Genomic DNA, 19,348 nt, shown 5'->3' with positions numbered 1-19,348 from the left:
GTTATTAGATATGGGATAAATGATAAATAATAAATGATAAACCAGAAACAATTTACAGATAAGACAGTCTCTACCCATCATCTGAGGAGCAATGGTTCACCTTGTTTAACAGACTTCTATTTCTACCCAAGTTGTTGGAGTCTGAAGGTGGTTCTGAAATTCTGTTTTGTTTTTTCAGATAAAGAAGGACAGTGTTATAGTTTAAAAAAGTGTTGGATAACTGCAGTTATTATAGCAAATGGATTTGAGAGGGACGTTTTGTAAAAAATAAAAAAAAAAGACTTCAAATCAAAAGTTGATCATTTTTGTGTCTCGTCGGCTGTCACTTTATAAGTGTTGTTTTTATTGGTTCTATTAATTCTGTTGTTAATAAACAAACATTAACGCGCCTTTATACAATGAACTGTGTAATTGAGGAGTGCAGTAATCGAGGACTCTGAAATCTACATTGTGCCCTTGAACCTCGCTACTATTGGCTGCATATAAGACTGGCGAGACGTTTAGCCAATCACAGGTGTCGATTGTTGCATACATCCGTGTTCGCTCTGTGTTCCTCTCGCTGCCCTAGGAGGACTTGGGAAACCGAAAGCTAACGCATGCGGATGCACAGTGTCACGCTGCCGTTGGTTTCCGAGAGAATTATTATTATTAGCGGTTTTCCGACAACCATCTTGTTTGTCCTGATATGGCGGACAATGGAGAGGATGATTCTTTTGAGAGAATCAAAGAGGGCGACTACGTGGTGTTGAAACGAGGCGACATTTTTAAAGCTGTACAAATTCAAGCTAAAAAGTAAGTGGGTCTAAACTGATCGTCAGCAGTCCACGAACTTTCAGTTACAATAATAATAACCTGCTTGAGTCAGTGAGTAAATAGGACGTCACCACAGTGTCTCGTAATGTTTCCTGTTCTAATGATCTGTTTCTATCTTGAATACAGGAAGGTGAATTTTGAGAGGCAGTGGTTTTTCTTGGATAACGCAGTCGGGCAGCCATATAGCACGACATTTGAAATAGAGTCTGGGGGATCTTTACAACGTAAAAGTTCCTCTGAAACCCACAGTTTTACAGGTATTCATTCCCAAAGACCATTACATATATGGATTTTGAGTCCAATTCCTGATCAGTTCTTCTGTTCACCTCAGATTCCAGAGACGCTGGCACCGACAACCGCAACATCGTTGACGATGGGAAGTCGCAGAAGCTTGCAAGGGAAGACATCGAGACACTGAAGGAGCAGGGTGTAAAAGGACAGGTATATAAGCACCTCTTCGCTGACATGACTTGAATTACACTCACAAATTCCATTGAACATCTCCATATACATTTACAAGAACACATACTTCTGGGTTCTATTTTTATTTTTCTATGCTCCTGAAGTTACTTTGTTAGCCTTGTCAAAATAATTCTACATTTAGTTATTGTTTCACAACTGATTAAATAGACGTCATGATCCATGTCAAGTTATTAGATCACTGAACACATGCACTGCAGTCACCGTAGAACAGGCCTGGCCAACCCGCGGCTCCTGAGCTGCATGCGGCTCTTCACCAAATGTGCCGCCGAACTGGCTGCAATTTTGCTGAAGTTGCTATTGAGATGATTGTTTATTCAGGGAATAAGACAAAAAAGTAGGAGCTATTTCGGCGAGATGTCAAAATATTCTTCAAAGACTTTGACGTGCGTTTCACTTTGAAACATAAACAACAAACCTCGCCGTGCTCCAAGCTGGGGTGGGCTTGGCGCAAGTCCATTGCCGACGTGAGTTGCTCTATGCCGCTTTATATTTTGAGGATCACTGTAAAATGTATGAATTTTAAAAATGCATGCACAAGAGACATACGCCGGATGTGATCCAGCAACCTTGTGACACACAGGGATGTGCTTTAACCGCTATACTGCCTCTAAGTCACATGACCAGCTCTTCAGGTGAGCCTTACAGCCTCCCCTATTTGTAGGATGTGGCTCTTTTCAGCAACACTGTAAAACCATGTGGCTCTTAGCCACTGACTGCTTGGCCACCCCTGCTATAGAATCCAACGGTGCTATAATTTTGGTTATGTAACCGTGCTTTTGCCAGTTGTCTTGAGCGCATCATGCACACTGATTTACTGCCAAGACACAAGAAGTACATGCAAAGTTTCACGTTCACCGAGTGATTATGTATCAAGAATGATTGGTCATGTTGTCAGTCTATGAGATTGTTATTTAATTCACTAACATCAAAGTGTGTTTTTGCCCTGAAGGAAATAATACAGCAGCTGATAGATAACAGCTCGACTTTCCGCGATAAGACTGAATATTCTCAGGAAAAGTATATCAAGAAGAAGAAAAAGAAGTGAGTGAACGCGAATGACTAGCGATAAAATCTGTCTGACACAAGGGACTCAGTTTCATATCGCTTTTTATGAAGGTATGAAAACACTGTGACGATCCTGAAGCCTTCATGCCGCATCCTGGCAGTGATGTACCATGGTCGGGAACCCGGGAAAATCTGGTGAGTCAGCACAAAGTGGTGTTGTGTAAGGTTGCTTCTCCCCCGCAGAAATGTGTGACTCTTAAAAAGCCTGTTTGTGACTTCAGCCACCTGCGGTATGACACACTCGGCCAGATGTTAACTTTGGCAAATGTCCACGCTGGCAGCAAAGTTTTGGTGTTTGACACTTGTGCTGGACTGGTGCTGGGAGCTGTCATGGAACGAATGGGAGGTGTGTTCACCCTGCTGTGCAAACATTTAAATGTAGGTGCTGTTTGTGGATCCACTTGATGAGATTTCAGTGGCTTTTTTGGTGTAATGACTCTCGCTAGGTTTTGGCTCAGTGATCCAAATGCTCCCAGGAGGCGGGCCTATCCGGGCGGCAATGGAGAGCTTCGGCTTCCCTCAACGTTTTCACGACACACTGTACGAGTTCCCCATCTGCCATGTCAACGCTCTCCTGGCAGGCACGTTGGACACCTCTGCCAAAGGTGAGACCTGAATTTATAAATATACTTGAAAAGCTTTGCTCCTTATAGTTGTCAGAATTTATGGTTGACAAACAGTAATCATATAAAATAAATACACCTGTAAATTAATCAACCAATTCATATTTTGGATGAAACAAACTAAGGTGTGAATTGAAGCTGTGCTTGACTCTTTAAAGTCTTGTTACTAGTCTTGTTAAAAAAAAATGCATTACAAATCCAATTGAAGGGGTTGATAACCAACCACTATTGAGTTGAAACTGTGTCAAGCTGCTTCAGTTCAATAGATGGTGCATATGTTGTGAACTTCTCCCACTTTGATGGAGTGGTAAGGACCACGTTATTACCTTTCTATAACCTACCTTTGAATTATTCCTTCACTCACGTATCGCCTTAAGCATTTTGTGATTAAAAATGACAATACAAGCTTCAAGGCCAGGACGTCCAAGACCAAGAGGGCTGATATGATAAAGGCAAATCAGATGAATTAAACGAGAATATAGCTACAAAAGCGACTCATTTACTTTTTACATACAACAAGCTGTTCTGCTAGAATACATTAGCGGGGAATTTGACCCGTTTTGGGTGACTGGTTCGCCAGATGGCACAGTTGGTTTAGAAGTGATGTGAGGTTTCATTGAATTACTTGTTCAAGACCAAACATTTTACACCAGACAATGCCATTCAGCCCATCAAAACTGTGTCATCAAACCTCATCCAGCCATCACCAGTTCAGACTTTTGAATTGATCTCAGTGGTTCTCAATACTTTGATAAAAGAACAAACTTTTTTACAAGATCCCATCGTGTGCCCCCTGAATATATATATATATATATATATATATATATATATATATATATATATATATATATATATATATTTATAAAGTGGTCATTATGTTATACTGAAGTTATGGAGAGCTGCTATTCAGAAGCTGTTTACACTGAAGGGGCCAAGTAAATGGGTTCTGTCCTTCAAATCTGAACATTAAAAGCATATTATGTGATGTACACGCAACACTACCACCATCTGGTTTTGAAAACCACCCCAGGGATAAACAGATTTCTGTATGATAATAGAGTACATAATATGATTTTGGTGCTGAAAACAGGCCTCTGTTCCAGGTTCATCTGAAGCCAACACTGCGGAGGAGAAGAGAGCGACTGAGACAGGGATGCAGGGAGGTCCTGAAGAAATGAGCGTGGACCAAAATCCTGACCAGGATGACCAGGCGAAATTGGAGCAACGTAAAGAAGCCAAAGTATGCAGTCACTGCCACAAACACAATAGGCATTGTTGGTTGTTTTTTCAACACAGTTCTGCTGAACACTGAAAACAACCACTGCCTTGATGCTTCAAGTGAACTGTAGAGCTTCATATTGAGCACTTTAAGTGCTTTGTTTTTAAGAACATTTTTGCCACGTAGCTTTGTTGCTTTGTAATTAAGAGGCGTCTTATTTTACACTGTTTTCCTGACCAAAAACATTTGGTGGGTACAGAACAATAAACCGTGGCAATGAGGAGGAAAGCAATGAGCAAAAAGTTGACTAAAATTACTTGCAGTTTTTGTTACGTACTGTTCTGTGAACATAATTGTGAATTATGTTTGAGATTTTCCTTTTCCCCAAAATGTTTGTGTTTCCAGTAACACTGTTACATTGTGACATCTCGATTGCAGCAAGTGATCCAGCAAGATAATGAGTAACCAAAATTACCGTTGTTCTGACGTTGAATCTTAGCTTTTGAAGTTGCGCCATGTACAGTGGTCACTGCCTTGGGCACCCTACCTGAGAAAAACAAAACTTTCCTCTGGAAAAAAAAGTTTCTTACTGATTGCCCCAAACAAACAAGTACAAAACCTTCTGAAGAGAGCATGACTGATGTTGTGGTGCTGTGATATTAACATTTTCATTTGAGTTGATGGAACTTTTTCCTTGGTTTTTCCAGGTTTTGGAAAGAAAGCAGAGGCAGGAGGAGAAGCGGAGGAAGTTGGCGGCGGCTGCTGCTCAGCTGGAGGGCAGAAATGCGGACGGGTCAGTTTGAAATCCACAATCTTCCGTGTTCATCTTTTGCTTCAGTTCTATATACAACCACAAGACATCAATGAACCATTGATGACTGCTTTTGATGGATCGGTCATAGTTCTTTGGCTTCACACATCTAAACAAAGTGATTACCTTGCATTTTTCCGTCATAGAAAGACAAGTACAGCTTTATAGGCTGTTTATGATTGATGAATGGCTGCTAGGGTCACAATGGAGCCCAAAGAATTGATCTGGTTGGCTTATTGATCCTCTTCTGAATGGAATCACGCTGAACCTCAATCATCCTGTTTTACTGTCTCTCATCCGCCGGCATCACACCGGAAATAATTGTCCACGGTGGTACTCAATGTCGGCCCTGAAACTGAATTACACCGCTGCGCCGGTGCACTTTTCCGATAAATGAATGTGCCTTGACTTTATATTTCATGGAGACAAGTTTGCCTCATCATCTGTTTCTTTCATCCTCTGCAGGTTGGTCATCGCCAGCCGCTTCCACCCGTCCTCAGTCCTGATGGGGCTGCTGAAATTCCTCTCCCCCTCCAGGCCATTTGTAGTTTACTCTCAATACAAAGAAGTGAGTTTGCCGATTGAATTAGCTGTAAAACTAATACAAAGCCATACTGAATATCGTTGTTGCTGTGGTCATAAAATATATGTATCGTGCTGATTTTTATGGCAACGTTCCGAACTGGTATTATAATTGTGCCTCTCTTTTTACAGCCTCTTATTGAGTGTTTCACTAAACTCAAGGAACAAGGTGGCACCGTCAACCTTAAACTCACAGACACCTGGCTGAGGCACTACCAGGTAAATGTACATCAGAAACTCTCTTTCTTTTTTCTTATTGAATTTCCCAGGATTTAATGAAATGATCTGCACTTTACGTAACCCCCAGTTGTTTCCGAAAGGTCAGCTAGCGCTCTGTGTTGCATACTACTGGCTTCAGCATTTGCGTGAATGAGTGACTGCACTTCTGCTGCATTGTAGGCATTGAAGTAGGTGTATGAAGCTGAAACTTATGATCATAATAATAACAACATTCCCTCTCGATATCTCATTCTTTTCCGCAGTTTTCTGTACGAATGTGTTCATATCATATGTCACAATGACAATTAAACCATGAAATTGTCAGATAGCGGTGTATAAACTGAGATGCATAAAATGATATTTTAATAAATAATTGTTTTTAAATTTGGCCTTGATATTAATGGTTATGTTCAGATGTTGATAAGGTATGTTCAGGGCAGTTTACGTCGGTGAACCACGTTCGCCTCTGAATAACAGAAGTGAGGAGAACAAGAGGGAGACAATGGGATATTGAATAAACAGCAGCAACAGCGCTTGATAAAATGTATGTAGAATAAAAAAGAACAAGCTGAGTGAGGTGCTTTTTAACGATAAAAACGTGCTGAGCTGTTAAAACACCAGATTGCAACGGACCCCACAGTTTTGTGTCTAGCGAAGCATACATGGAGCAAGGTTGGGAGGAAATTGTAGCTGCGGTGATATCTACTCTTTATTACCTGCATTACATTTGGACTACAATAATGGAGTGCCTTCTTGGTAGAGATGCTAATGTGTTAAATGCAGAGAGATTTTATTGTAAAGTGAAGGCTTTATAAGTGGTATAAATATTCCAGGCTGATGTTTTCACTTATTTACATGCAGATCGCTGCATAAAAAGTTTGCCTCGTCCAACAGACTCGGCACCCCTCTGGTCACAAGTGTTATTTCTGCATCCCCTTCATCCAGAATTAATGTGTCGTGACTCTACTTCTCTGTTCTGTCTGGAGGTGTTGCCCAACCGGACTCATCCTCTGCTGCTGATGAGCGCAGGCGGTGGCTACCTCCTCTCCGGGACCACAGTCGCCACAGACGCCTCTAAACCAGCAGCCGCCTCCCAGGCAGCCCAGGAACCAGCGCCAAAGAGACTCAAACTGTCAGACACCCAAGTGTAAGCACAAGCCGGAATACATTTCAGGGCACGTTAGCTGGCGCCCTCTGTTGAAGCTTCCAGCGTTGAGGATAGATGTCTGCTTTTGTGTTCATCAGAAGACTCTAGTTTATTCAGCTTGTTGATGCAGGCGAAGAAATCAGGTCACTATGTTTCTTATGTAACAAACTGATCAAATGTGTCTGCGGTGCCTTGAAGTCTTTGCTTTTAACAGCCCTGGCTTTTTGTTTTAGTTTAAAAATGCATTTTTTTTTAGTTTGAATATTTTTAAATAAACAAACTCGTGAAGCTGTTTGGTCCCAGAATATTTATTTTTATTTAGGCCAGACGTTTCAAAGCACTGTTTGTCATTGATTATTATTATAACTATATATATATAAACATCAAAATCATTCCCATGCAGATTATTTTAGGAACAACAAAATACCACTAATACATGGAGTAGCATGATCAGGTTTTTTTTTTTTGGCAAGGCTCTGTTTTTGTACAGATTTTTTCAACACTATTCAGATGAACCTGCAGACATGTACACGGTAAGACAGCAAAATGTTTTGTACTGAACAGACACCATTAAGACAGCTTTCATTCTTTGTTGTCGTGCAACTGGGCGGCGATTTTCTGCAACTCCAGCTCCATCGCCGCCAGATTCTCTAGTGCTGGTCCCTGAGAAGACAAAGGATGGAGGTCTTTATTCGCATCCCATCTTGAAAACCTGGTTTGTGGAACCAAAACTTCATTCTGCATCCACTCCTCGACTGTCATCGATCAACCCCTGCCTTGATAACGTGTTCCTAACTCTGCCTGTCAATTCATACACACTGGCCTGCCTCGGATGCATTATGTCATTATGTCGTGTTAAGCAGTAAACATGTCTCTCTGACAGCGGAACATTGACATCACAATGTCGATGGGTGATCTCCATAATGAGGCACAGCTTCTGTCTCTCCCGATGTTTGTGAACGACCGACTGCGTGGCTGTCAGTTCGGCTCAAAAAGATCAGTCTAATAAGTCACAGTTCCTTTGATGCCATATATTTTTGTAAAATGTCTTTTTAGCGTCTCCATCATTGCAATTTCACCTCCGCAGAAGGTGTGTTCAATTACACAATAGTGTTTACCGGCCTACAGTTACGCTGAGAGGCTTAACTAGTCACAAATGTCAGCGTCATTCGTGCTTCAGTACATCCATCCTACACATCTCTTTATTAATGGGAGCCATTCTCTCTGGTCAACCCAGATTCTGTGGTGAAGTACTACGACCAAGCTTTACTCCCACCTTGTCATCTGCTGAATCCCCTTTAAACCAGTGGTTATTTCCAGGAGTGCTCTTTTTGGCAAAATATCTGGCGAATAAAAGAACAATTCATTTAGTGACCCCTGGTGCCATTGACTGAGACTCAAGTAGAAACTGCAACTATTGAGAGGAGCTTCAGGGAGATGGTGAAATGCTCAGGGGAACATTGAGTTTGCTAACACTTTGGTTAATGGTCCATGAAGGCATATCTTTTGTTGAAAATCAATGTGCTAAGAGTTGGTATTAAAAACGTCTATATTGGGCATGTCACACTCAAGGCGACATCCATCCCATAATACGACAGTTAAAGCTCCTATGACATTATCCGAGCCAAGAGTTTAAATCTATTGAAACTCCATGCAACACAGCTCTGTTCCTTTAATCCAGTTCAGTGAAACTTTAAACCTGTAGCGACTGTTTCTTCCTTCATCTCGAAAGTGATCCTGAGATCAAGCCATAAATGTAATTACTTCCAGTTTAAATCGCTTTATCAGCCTCCCTACACTACTTGCACCCGCTCCACTTCCTCGTCTCATTACTTCACTCTATTCACTTTTACATTTCCTTTCCTTTGTTCTCTGCTCTTTTAAGTTTGTCTTAAACTGTTGAGTCATCCATTAACATCATGGTTGAACGGGACAAAACATGTCTATCTGGTTTTCTGATGTACTTACCTTAAGACTTCATCCTCATCCTCGGCACCACCCCTCTCCTCCTCTTCTTCCACGGAGCTTCCACTGCGCCTGTGAGGTTTCTTCTTATGACGGTATCGGTGGGTTGGTTTCCAAATGCGCTTGTCGACCTCCTGCTCATCCTGTCTCTTGTCGAAATCCCAGTACTCTTGACTTCGTTCTTCATATGGGTCTTCCCTTGGTTCCTCAAAGAGTTCTTCGTCGCGCTTGTGTCGTACTTGGTGAAACCTGCCGGGTCTCCATCTCCTCTTCTCAAAGTCCCATGATTCCTGGCTGCGTTCATCATCTGGATCTTCGGATATTTCCTCATCCTTCTTATGCCTTATTTGGTGGAACCTTCCCGGTCTCCAACCCCTCTTGTCAAAGTCCCATGATTCCTGACTGCGGTCTTCATCTGGATCTTCAGAGAATTCTTCATCACGCCTGTGTCTAGTCTGGTGGAACCTTCCGGGCCTCCAACCCCTCTTGTCAAAGTCCCATGATTCCTGGCTTCGATCATCATCTGGGTCTTCGGATATTTCTTCATCCTTCTTGTGTCTGATCTGGTGATACCATCCAGGCCTCCAACCTCTCTTGTCAAAGTCCCATGATTCCTGGCTGCGGTCATCATTAGGGTCGTCTGATATTTCCTCGTCTTTCTTATGTCTTGTCTGATGGATTCTGCCTGGTCTCCAACCCCTCTTATCAAAGTCCCAGGATTCCTGGCTTCGCTCTTCTTCTGGATCTTCAGATAGCTCCTCATCCTTCTTGTGTCTGATCTGGTGATACCGTCCAGGCCTCCAACCTCTCTTGTCAAAGTCCCACGATTCCTGGCTGCGGTCTTCATCTGGATCTACTGAAACTTCTTCGTCACGCCTGTGCCTTGTCTGGTGGAACCTTCCTGGCCTCCAACCCCTCTTATCAAAGTCCCATGACTCTTGGCTACGCTCGTCATTGGGGTCCTCAGATAGTTCTTCGTCACGCCTGTGTCTTGTCTGGTGGTATCTTCCAGGCCTCCATCCTCTCTTGTCAAAGTCCCACGATTCCTGGCTTCGGTCCTCATTGGGATCTTCTGCGGCCTCTTCAGAAAGCTCCTCATCTCTCTTGTGTCTTCTCTGATGGAACCTGCCAGGCCTCCAGTTTCTCTTGTAACGTTCATCATCAATACCGTCGCTCTCCTGACTGTCATCGTCTTCTTCCTCTCCATCACTGCGTTTATGGTACTTTTTCTTGTGGTGGTAGCGATGTGTGGGCTTCCAAATACGCTTGTCTCGCTCCTGGTCATCCTCCGGTCCAAACCTTTTGTAGAGATCCCATGACTCTTGGCTGCGTTCCTCCTCTGGCTCTTCCCTTTCTTCCTCTGAGGTTTCCTCGTCTCGTTTGATTTTCCTCTGAGAATATCGGGGTCTGAAGCTCATGCCTCTCTTCGCCCACATGATGCCCTCATTCTCTGATCGTTTAACGTCCCAACTCTCCTGGCTGCGGTCGTAGTCCTCTTCCTCACCACGTTTTGGCTTTTGGTAATACCTGCCCGGCCTCCAGTTGCTCCTCTTCTCTCGTTCCTCTTCCACTTCGTTCTCTGGTCTTTTATCCTTCTCATCACCCAGACTCCAGGACTCCTGACTGCGCTCGTCCTCGGGATTTTCCTTCTTGGTTTTCACAGATTTCAGAAGTTCCTCAATGTCCTTTACGTCTGACGCTTTTGCTGCTGACTTCTCATCAGGAGAGATGTTGACCACTTCATGCACTAACGCCCCCTCCCCAATTGGTTTTTCCATTGCAGCCTGTTTCATCCCTGCAAGAGAACAAAAGGTTCTTTAGAAGTGGTGGAGATTCACACAAAATTCAACTGAACTACAGGAGACAAATTCCCCGAATATTCCTCTGACAGCATATGCAATACACAAATATATATAAAATGGATTAAAAAAAACAACACCCAAATATGGAGCAATGTAACCGTACAAAGGATCCGATGGTTACTTACAAAATATTAGGAGATGTGCTACAATCTTTGTGTGTCAAAGTCCTTTGAATGTCACTTTTAAAGCATGTCTAATACTAGATTCTGTCTCAAAATATGAGCATCGGATAACTATTTTTCGTGTGGTCTCCTCTTCATCTTTCATAAAAACACCTTTCTCTCTGATGAATGAATGAATACTATTCAGATTGAGAATTTACAAATGAAGCTCAAAAAGCACAGCCATTTCTGTGTCAATTCAAATCATTTTGAGGGCTAAAAACTTTTTTTTTACAGGATGAAAATGGATTGCATGTGAAGGAAAGCAGAAAAGCATTGCTGGATATGTGAAAATAAAATCCACTGAAAAGCTCCATAATTTAAGTAAGAAAATAAGGTATCTGATTGTATTTTAAATGTCATAACATTAAATGATCAAATAAATGCTGACTGAGCAAAGGGTGCACAAACCTGTCCGGAGAATATCTTTGCATCTCTGCTCCAGCTGAGAGTCCGGTGTGGTGAGAGCTTTGGTCAGAGCTGCAACTAAGCATCGTGCAACCTGGAGAGAAGGGAAAGTTGCCAAAGCAGCTCTTTTCAGGCAAAGATTTATCGTTAAAAAAAACATACCACCTCTCCTTTCTGCTCTTCTTTTCCAAGAGGAAGCGCTTGATTATCTGTCAGAAGAAAAAAAAAAGGATTTCATTTTGAGCTTTGAAATGCCTCTGTCTATGGTGCTGAACTCTTCTCAAGGGAAAGCAGAGAAAGTTTTACCCACCAGCCCAAAGAGCTGCGACGAACAACAAGATCAGCTTCATCTTGAGGAGGCGCAGGATCGGACGAGAGCTGCGCTGGCTGGGCGCTTGCTGCTCTGAGGACTGGAGGATACGATCTCCACTAATAAAGAGAGAGGAGTGGGCTGGAGCGGCGTGGGAGGGGGCCCTCAGGCTCAGTTAGTGTCATGAATCATTAGACCCGCTAAACAAGCCCTCTTTGAAAATGTGATGCGTGTAAAGTCTCGACATTTGGTGGTAAGATAATTAGCAATCTGTTTAGTGTCACAGTTGGTTCAGGTTGTGGTTTAAACGGATTGGTCTGATGCAGTAATTGTCGTGTATGGTGGGTGTAATGCCACCACATCCCTGAGGCTGCACCGGTGAAAAAGTCCTCTGTAGACATTCTTCAATATCATTTATAAATAACTTCCTTGCCACAACCGAATGATATTATAACACTATCCTGTAACATAGGATATATACTTTATTCTTTCTTTGTTCTTTATAATTTAATCGGATTAAAACAAGCAGCAAACACAACAGCAAAATGACTGGAGTTATTGCCTGTCTTTGTATCAATTGATCTAATATAATTACATTACATTACCGCAATTTCCGGACTATAAGCTGATTTTTTTCACATGTTCGGAACCCTGCAGTATACACAACAATGGGGCAAATACCCCACCACTGCCCATTCTACGGTGCAGACAGCACCACTGCTCCCGCGGCCATAGACTTATGTATGAACAAGATCTATTTTCCTTCTTCAATTTAGAGGGTGTGGCTAATATTCCGGGGCACTGTATAGTCTGTAGTTTACAGTAATTTAAAAATGTGTTTTGAAGTCTTAGTCTTATTAGTCTTATTTTATATTATTTTAAAAGAGACGTTTGTATTTTTGGTGCCTACACCTTGAAGCAGAGTGTCCGTATTGGTGTGCTCACTCACTCATGTCTGGTATCACTCATTCACAAGGGTGTGCTCTCGGAAGGCAGAGCAGAATTCACAATGTTACGTTCAAATATCCTGAAAGTTTGTGTTTTGTATGTGCAGAGTGCGCTCTCTTGATACTATATGTTCTCAGACTCCTTCTAACATGAGACTATTTAATAATGAAGCAGTGTGATTTCATCTGTCATGTAAGGAGTATGCAACATTTCTAGATACCCCTCCGATACTGCTTCTTTGTAGACAGCAATAAATGTATCACTGCGGGGAACACTTCCAGACATGTCACATGTAAGACAGAATTAGTCCAGCTGACTTCCCAATGATCCATTCATCCGTTTATCTTGGACACTGATAGTTCTCAGCATCTGCATGGTAGTTAAAAGAATCATGCGTCAATAGAGGTGATAGCTGAGCAAACACGCAAAATTACACAGCAGTGAAGCGGTTACCATGTGGAACGATGGTTTTTATGTGCGGTTGGTGACCCAATGATGCCGATGCACACAACTCTTTGCTATCATCACTTTTCACTGAATACTCACCAACTTAATAAACTGAAAATAGTCGTGGTTCAGTAATATTTGTCATGTGAAGCACTACTTCAAAAATATAGTTTTCTTAAGCATGTGGTACTGTGTTTGCAGTGTTCTTTTTGGGTTTCATGGAGGCACAATGAGTATCTCAATTGTCAAAAACAACATTAGTTAGACTGCTTTTATTCTTCCCACAATGTGGAAATTCGACTTGTCACAGGAGCAAACATTAAAAACAGCGAACACTTGACATTAAAGATGTGCAAAAGTAACAGTACACATAAAGCAGCCACAAATTGCACGAATTAACAACAGTTAATACTTAAATAAAATAAGGATATTAGACATAAATAAATGAAAAATAATGATTATAATTATAAATGAACTAAAGAATACTCAAAAAATATAACGACAGAATCCTGATAATCACAAAAAAGTCACACAAAAAAATGAAAAGTAGGGGGGAATATTGAATGACAGACAAGGGGGCGAAATTGGGGGGAAATAGCAAAATAAAAGAGGTAGCATTCTGAAACATTTTATAGTTTTTTTCTTGCCTTATGTAGGGCACATAAACACTGCCGAAAGGCAACACCTGCACTTTACCCAGGTCTGGCCTGGCATATTTTGTAAATTTGGAATATATTTTTAACTGCATTTCATGTTGCATTGAAAATTTTCTTCTCTTTATTTACTTGAAGTGTGTTACTCTGGTGATGCTTCTTCTTTAAAGTGTCAAAGTAAAAACTGCCACATGGACAAACAGTCACTAACACCACACCATATTGAGAAAAGAAGAAAAACACCGTCATTATACTTCACCCCTACTGCGTGTCCCCAGTCATGTCCATTTTCTCTCTTTTATTCTCGATTTATAACTGCAAAACTGTGTTGTCAGCAGGAAAGGGTGGAAGCACTCACAAGAAGTTCCTGTAGGTGAAAAATGAGGGATGCTTTTGGAAAAAAAAAAGTAGGTTTCTTATAGAATATTGTATGCAGCATCAACACATGGACTGACCTTTGCATATGGCACGATCATGGCAAAAGTAATCATGTCTAGGAAACCATAGGCCCAGAAAAGGCAACAGCTGGGAGCAAAATGTGCATATTGTGCTCCATAAAACTACTCCAGCCTGTTCGCTTCACGCCTGACATCAGCGCCGGTGATATCTGTCTTTGTTTCCACAGACAGGTCATCGCTGCCTCTCAAATCATCTGTACCGAAACAGTGAAGTCAGAAATGTGGAGAGCAGTGAACCAAATCAATGATGGAGAGACTGCGAGATCTTTTTTCAATTCTCACATGTTCTGCGGAGCAACAGGGGCGCTGCGGTGTTTCTCATCAATCCTCCGTCCGTGATGGAGTCTGGGACTTTCATTCAGCCACTGGATATCAAAAGCAGTGAGCCGGTAAATTACACATCCTCCTACATCCTGCGTGAGTTCATTCACATATGACGCTGCAGTGTGTTTTACAGTCCCTGTATTTCACTGAGGCCTGGTAAATAATTCAAGGATATTCGTGACCAGGCTAAGATCGACAGCTTGATGATTCTGTGTCACTTTTCAGCCGGATCATTTACATGCACTAATATAAAGCAGAATGACTCACAAAGGAAGCAGGGAACCACATGAAAGCCTTGTCTGGGCTTTTAATCTTCAGATTTGACTGTGAATGCTCAGACTTTGATGAAGGTCCAGGAACAATAGGACAGTATGTGAGCGGTCACCTGTGGTCACGCACACCTGCGCTTGCTTTGTCTGGTAGGGAATATCAAGAATTATTACCTCAACCTATCACAGAGTTCTGTTTGTTTGTTGGGTTTATGCATAATAACTAACAAAATTACAAATATATTTCAATTACATTTTCAGAGGTGGCTGGAAATGGGATCATTGGGTTTGGGTTTGTTTGGTTGCAGGTTCCCTGTTCATTTGAAATTGTTATATCCGGTCACATGACTAGCTCTCTTTAAAACAGATAGAAATTAGAACATTTTGTGTTCATAACACACAACATTCCATCCAATCTCTGTAATAAATCATCTGTCAAGAGGCTATAAAATGTGGCTTCACTTGTGTGTTGAAGCTGTCATTCACTCTCTGCTGCACAGCCTCTTCTTCACGTCTCTCATCTGCGTCTCAATGGAAGGTTGTAGCGCTACTGCCATCTGCTGTCCGTTTGATATAATGCATGTGATATCGGTTTAAAAAAAAAATGAATTCAAGTTTGTTTGACTAGTACATTTTCCATCCAAGTTATTTTTTTTTTCTTTTAAACGTGTGTGTGTGTGTGGTCCTTGTATAGCTATACTGGTGGGGACCAATTATTGGAAACACACCTACCTATGGGGACTTTATGCAATTGTGCCGGTCCTCACAATTTTTTTAGAGTATGAAAAATAAATTTGGTTCAGAGTCCTGGTAATGGTGAGCCATGTGTTTTGGATGGTTAGGTTTAGGGTGAGAGGCTGGGGAAAGATTGGTTTATCTATTCTTGGTAGGATCTATTTGGGGGGAAACACATTTTTGTGGAGACGTTTGGCTTAGTTAGGGCCATTTTGCTGGTCCTAACAAGGTTAAGCCTCGATGTGAGGAAGAAAAAATCGAAATAACTGGGTCATTATAATTGGGTTTCAGTTTGGTGAAGGTTGGCCGTTTGTTTTGGAGGGTTGGGTTTAGGGTGAGAGACTGGGAAAGGGTTATGTCAATGAGAAATCTCACAATGTCCCCACAGGGACAGCATTACAAACGTCTGTGTGTGTGTGTCTTTTGTTGGAGTTCATTAACTGACAGTCACTTCTGTCCATCTTTTGGATAAATGCTATTACGGCCTGATGAGACCATAAAACAGCAAGTGCAACATTCATAAGAAAAATGCGGTTTGAATCATGGATGCTGGGAAGAGGAAGAGGAAACTGGAGTAATGTGGGTTTCACCATGGAGCTCAATTTGGTGGCAACATCGTCATGTTCTCTGGCCTTTCTTCTTTCTGTTATGAAGTAAATACATCAGACAGAACACGAAAGCTTCACACAGATGATTATTTTTGGTTATTGTGATACACTGCCAATAAAGCTGTCAAGCTGATGCACTCTCTGGGACGACAAGATCCAAGTCAGCCTGAGCAGAACCTTCTGGAAACAGAAAGACAGCGCCCGGCGCACTCAATCACGGGTATTGATTTGTGGGTTTCAATGCAAAATATTGCGACACCCTGACACTTGGCAAATGGACTTAGTGGTGTGCATTCTACCGAAACGACACTCATGGTTTTTCCGACATATGATTGATTCCACTCTGCATGTTGATGCCTCCAAATATAAATGTGCGTGCATATTGTTGGGCTTGTAACAGAAGGTGTATTTAGATGTGCCCATATTATTATAGTAAAACCTCTGTTCTCACGTTGTTTTCTGTGAATATTGTGTTGGAACGCACATTTTTTTGCCATTACTTTACATATTTTCAGTTTTAGATTTAATAGATTTAAATTTCATTTATCCATGTGTATTATTCTCTCTTTTCCTAGCTATATTCATTCCTTCATTCAACGAGTGTGCTGTCCATGGGGAGATCGAAAGCGCTGAGGGTCAAGCGCAACTTGCGAAGCGAAAATAATGACCTGATCAAGTTGGATGGAGGCAGGAAGGAGAGTTCGAGACACATGGGAGAAAAACATTCCGTATCCGGAGTGAAGAGGTGAAGAAGAGAGTGCAGGCGAGGTTGAATGATGGTCATTGGAAGTGACCAGAAGGGACAAGCTCAGAAATGAGTTCCAGATTAACATGTCCACGGGAGGCCAGATGGTTTGGAGACATGGAGCGGAGAGACAATGAGTTTTGCGGATAAGATCGATGAGGACATGAAGAGGTGTGACTGGGTTGGGTAAGGTTACGGTGGGAGACCCTAGATGGGAACAGTAGAAAGGCAAAGAAGAAGTAAACACAAGGACTGTGTTACATATTAAGGATATCATTAAGTAAACAAGGCTCTGACACCAGTCTAATTGTAAATCTAAGGAGGAGAGAGAGCGCCTCCTGTGGGGTCAGTCAGGCGCAACCGGTGCTCAGATGTTCTCAGCTGAAGGATAATTTCAGCTTCATTTCAGAATGAGCCAACAAGCTTGCGACCGTTTAAGTCCCAACTGCGTTTAACAAGCTCCCCTCCACGATAAATCACCACCGTGCCATTGACTTTTTTAAATTTCCACTCGCTAATGGCCTCTTAGAAGACGCACCAAGGGCGATGTCTGTTGAAGAAGCGCAATTTACAGTGATCGTTCCAACACTTTGTTTACGGCCTCCTCTTTGGAGAACACATCGGCTCGAGTAATTACATCTATAAATACAGACTTGGCTTGGGACCGTGCAAATGAGTCCTGACTGAGCTGATCTACAGATGTAATTTCGATGAATGCTTTGCTGTAGTCAGTTTCTTTAATAATGGGAATATTAACGTTACAATAACCATTTGTTTCAATGAAACCGTGGCTCAATAGCACTGACAAAACGCACACTATGACAGACAAAAAAATGTCATTTCTCTTGTCATTGTGTTGCATGGAGGCAAAGGGATTTTTGCTTAATGTTGAGCGACTTACTATGAGGAACATTTCTGTGGAGACTTCAGACCTTTGTTTAAAGTGACACTAATGTTAAGCATGACCTGACATCAAGGGCTGACTTTGAAGCTGGGAAAATTCGATTGTAATCTTTAACATCATCAAGGTTTGTCGATAGAAGCCCTGATGCCATTTAGCTGCGTTAAAGGGAGCGAGGACCAAGCCTGCAGGCGACATGCTGGTGACATTTAGCAAGTTTGTCTGGCGCCATTTTGATCGCAACGGTGACTCATTTCTCCTATACGTTCTTGCTTCTGATCCTGCGAGTCTAATAACAGGTCAGAGCATTTGAATAAAGGTGAAGATCAGATAAACATGAGCCGTGAAAAAACATAATAGAAATTATGCTAGTACTCAAACACCACATGGGTGTTCTTGAGGATAGTTTTGGGGTCCTCTCTGCTACTTTAAATCCCCTGCAGACCACTTCTGACACCTTGTTTTGTGAGACAGGAGTGGAGATGAAGGTTCTGCTCATGACTGCACACGTCTCTGACAGAGTCCGATGACATTGTCATTCTCCCATAAATATATTTTTGGCTCCCCCTGGGTGAGTCTTCTATCATGTCGGCCTCTCCATGTTATCACTCACACGCATTTGCTGGAGGCGCTCCTGCGACAATTCTACACTTCATTTGAGCACAACAGTATAGTTATGTCCATATACCTGAGGTTTGTTGATACATGACTTGGGCACCGACAAGTCTTCCCTGTTTACATTGTATGAGAGTTTATTCATCGGACATAATCTGAACAGAGAAAACAGTCACTGCTGTTGTGTAAATGTGTTAATTACATACATGAATTATGGTTCTTTTTTAAGCTTTGATGAATCTCATTTTAAGCACAGATTTCCATTCTTATTTATATACATTATGGGAAGTGTCAATTATGTCCAATTTGTTTGTATTTATTTGAAAGATTTGACTGATTCTTTATGGACATCACTTGGCAAATTGAAGTAAACATTTACATTATTATTTTTTATGTTATTATGTTGTCCTTTTGATCATTAAAACTCTCTCAGAAGCACCTACGCATACTTTTATTTCCTATAATAAACAGCTACTACGCACCCTGTTTACGTTTGCCTCATCTTGTAAAACCTACCTTTATCTTGAGCGCTGACATGTCGAACTGATAATGGAGCCCTGCAGACCTTCTAGGAAGACCTTCACCACAGATTCCCTTCAGGCCTCACACTGTTCCACCATGAGCAAATGCACAGTGACAGCTGTTCTCCACCGTTTTCAGCCTGCACGACTACAATTATGCGTCCTACCTTTCCCTGTCCGCTTGTGTCAGAGTCAGCTTGAGCTGCTTTGGAGGAATATGTGCATATTTACAGATTCAACTTTACAGACATTAGTGCCGCACGACGTGCCCTCATCACACAATGGCTGAAAGTTGTTTGTTTACATGTCAGTTAGGTTAATAGGCAGCGGATTATGGGTTTGTCCGCAGGATGCTTGCTGACATTTCAGAAGTAGAGGTCTGTTTTAGCACATCTTGAACTTAACTTTGAGGTTAAAATGGTGAACCTTTTTCCATCTTCCACCGTCATCCATCCA

At 41.8% G+C, this 19,348-nt stretch overlaps 2 protein-coding genes across 4 annotated transcripts; one reads left to right on the top strand and one right to left on the bottom strand.

The window, feature by feature from the left end:
* Positions 1–573: 573 nt before the first annotated feature.
* trmt6 (tRNA methyltransferase 6 non-catalytic subunit) lies at positions 574–7,263 on the top strand. Its single transcript, XM_053843786.1, has 12 exons — positions 574–792; positions 940–1,070; positions 1,145–1,254; positions 2,246–2,337; positions 2,413–2,496; positions 2,583–2,707; positions 2,808–2,966; positions 4,088–4,224; positions 4,911–4,996; positions 5,480–5,582; positions 5,729–5,815; positions 6,802–7,263. Exons 1-12 carry the CDS (start codon positions 686–688, stop codon positions 6,964–6,966), a joined length of 1,386 nt encoding a protein of 461 aa, XP_053699761.1. The 5' UTR covers positions 574–685; the 3' UTR covers positions 6,967–7,263.
* A 1-nt stretch (position 7,264) lies between these two features.
* Positions 7,265–14,724, bottom strand: chgb (chromogranin B). 3 transcript variants are annotated; one of them, XM_053843782.1, is made up of 8 exons: positions 14,457–14,724; positions 14,172–14,368; positions 11,669–14,083; positions 11,521–11,567; positions 11,362–11,452; positions 8,931–10,722; positions 8,239–8,305; positions 7,265–7,625 (listed from the first exon to the last, which is right to left on the bottom strand). In XM_053843782.1, the coding sequence occupies exons 3-8, from the start codon at positions 11,706–11,708 to the stop codon at positions 7,545–7,547; spliced, it is 2,118 nt and encodes a 705-aa protein (XP_053699757.1). In that variant the 5' UTR covers positions 11,709–14,083; positions 14,172–14,368; positions 14,457–14,724; the 3' UTR covers positions 7,265–7,544. The 3 variants fall into 3 exon arrangements, with proteins under 3 accessions (XP_053699757.1, XP_053699759.1, XP_053699760.1); XM_053843784.1 differs by having other exon boundaries at positions 11,524–11,567; XM_053843785.1 differs by lacking the exon at positions 8,239–8,305.
* Between the last annotated feature and the right edge of the window lie 4,624 nt (positions 14,725–19,348).

This window comes from Synchiropus splendidus, chromosome 15 (assembly GCF_027744825.2).
Source record: "Synchiropus splendidus isolate RoL2022-P1 chromosome 15, RoL_Sspl_1.0, whole genome shotgun sequence".
NCBI classification, from domain to species: domain Eukaryota; kingdom Metazoa; phylum Chordata; class Actinopteri; order Syngnathiformes; family Callionymidae; genus Synchiropus; species Synchiropus splendidus.
Note: the sequence above shows the minus strand (reverse complement) of the source record. Positions and strands in the feature narration are given on the sequence as shown.

What these genes read in the sequence shown, in the direction of transcription:
- trmt6 (XM_053843786.1), top strand. Translation starts at nt 686, where the DNA reads ATGGCGGACAATGGAGAGGATGATTCTTTTGAGAGAATCAAAGAGGGC. An exon ending in CGGGAACCCGGGAAAATCTG is followed by an intron (nt 2,497 to 2,582) that starts GTGAGTCAGCAC and finishes TTGTGACTTCAG; the next exon opens with CCACCTGCGGTATGACACAC. An exon ending in AGCAACGTAAAGAAGCCAAA is followed by an intron (nt 4,225 to 4,910) that starts GTATGCAGTCAC and finishes TGGTTTTTCCAG; the next exon opens with GTTTTGGAAAGAAAGCAGAG.
- chgb (XM_053843782.1), bottom strand. Translation starts at nt 11,708, where the DNA reads ATGAAGCTGATCTTGTTGTTCGTCGCAGCTCTTTGGGCTG. An exon ending in CGTCGCAGCTCTTTGGGCTG is followed by an intron (nt 11,568 to 11,668) that starts GTGGGTAAAACT and finishes TTCTTCTGACAG; the next exon opens with ATAATCAAGCGCTTCCTCTT. An exon ending in CAAAGATATTCTCCGGACAG is followed by an intron (nt 10,723 to 11,361) that starts GTTTGTGCACCC and finishes GTTCTCTTGCAG; the next exon opens with GGATGAAACAGGCTGCAATG.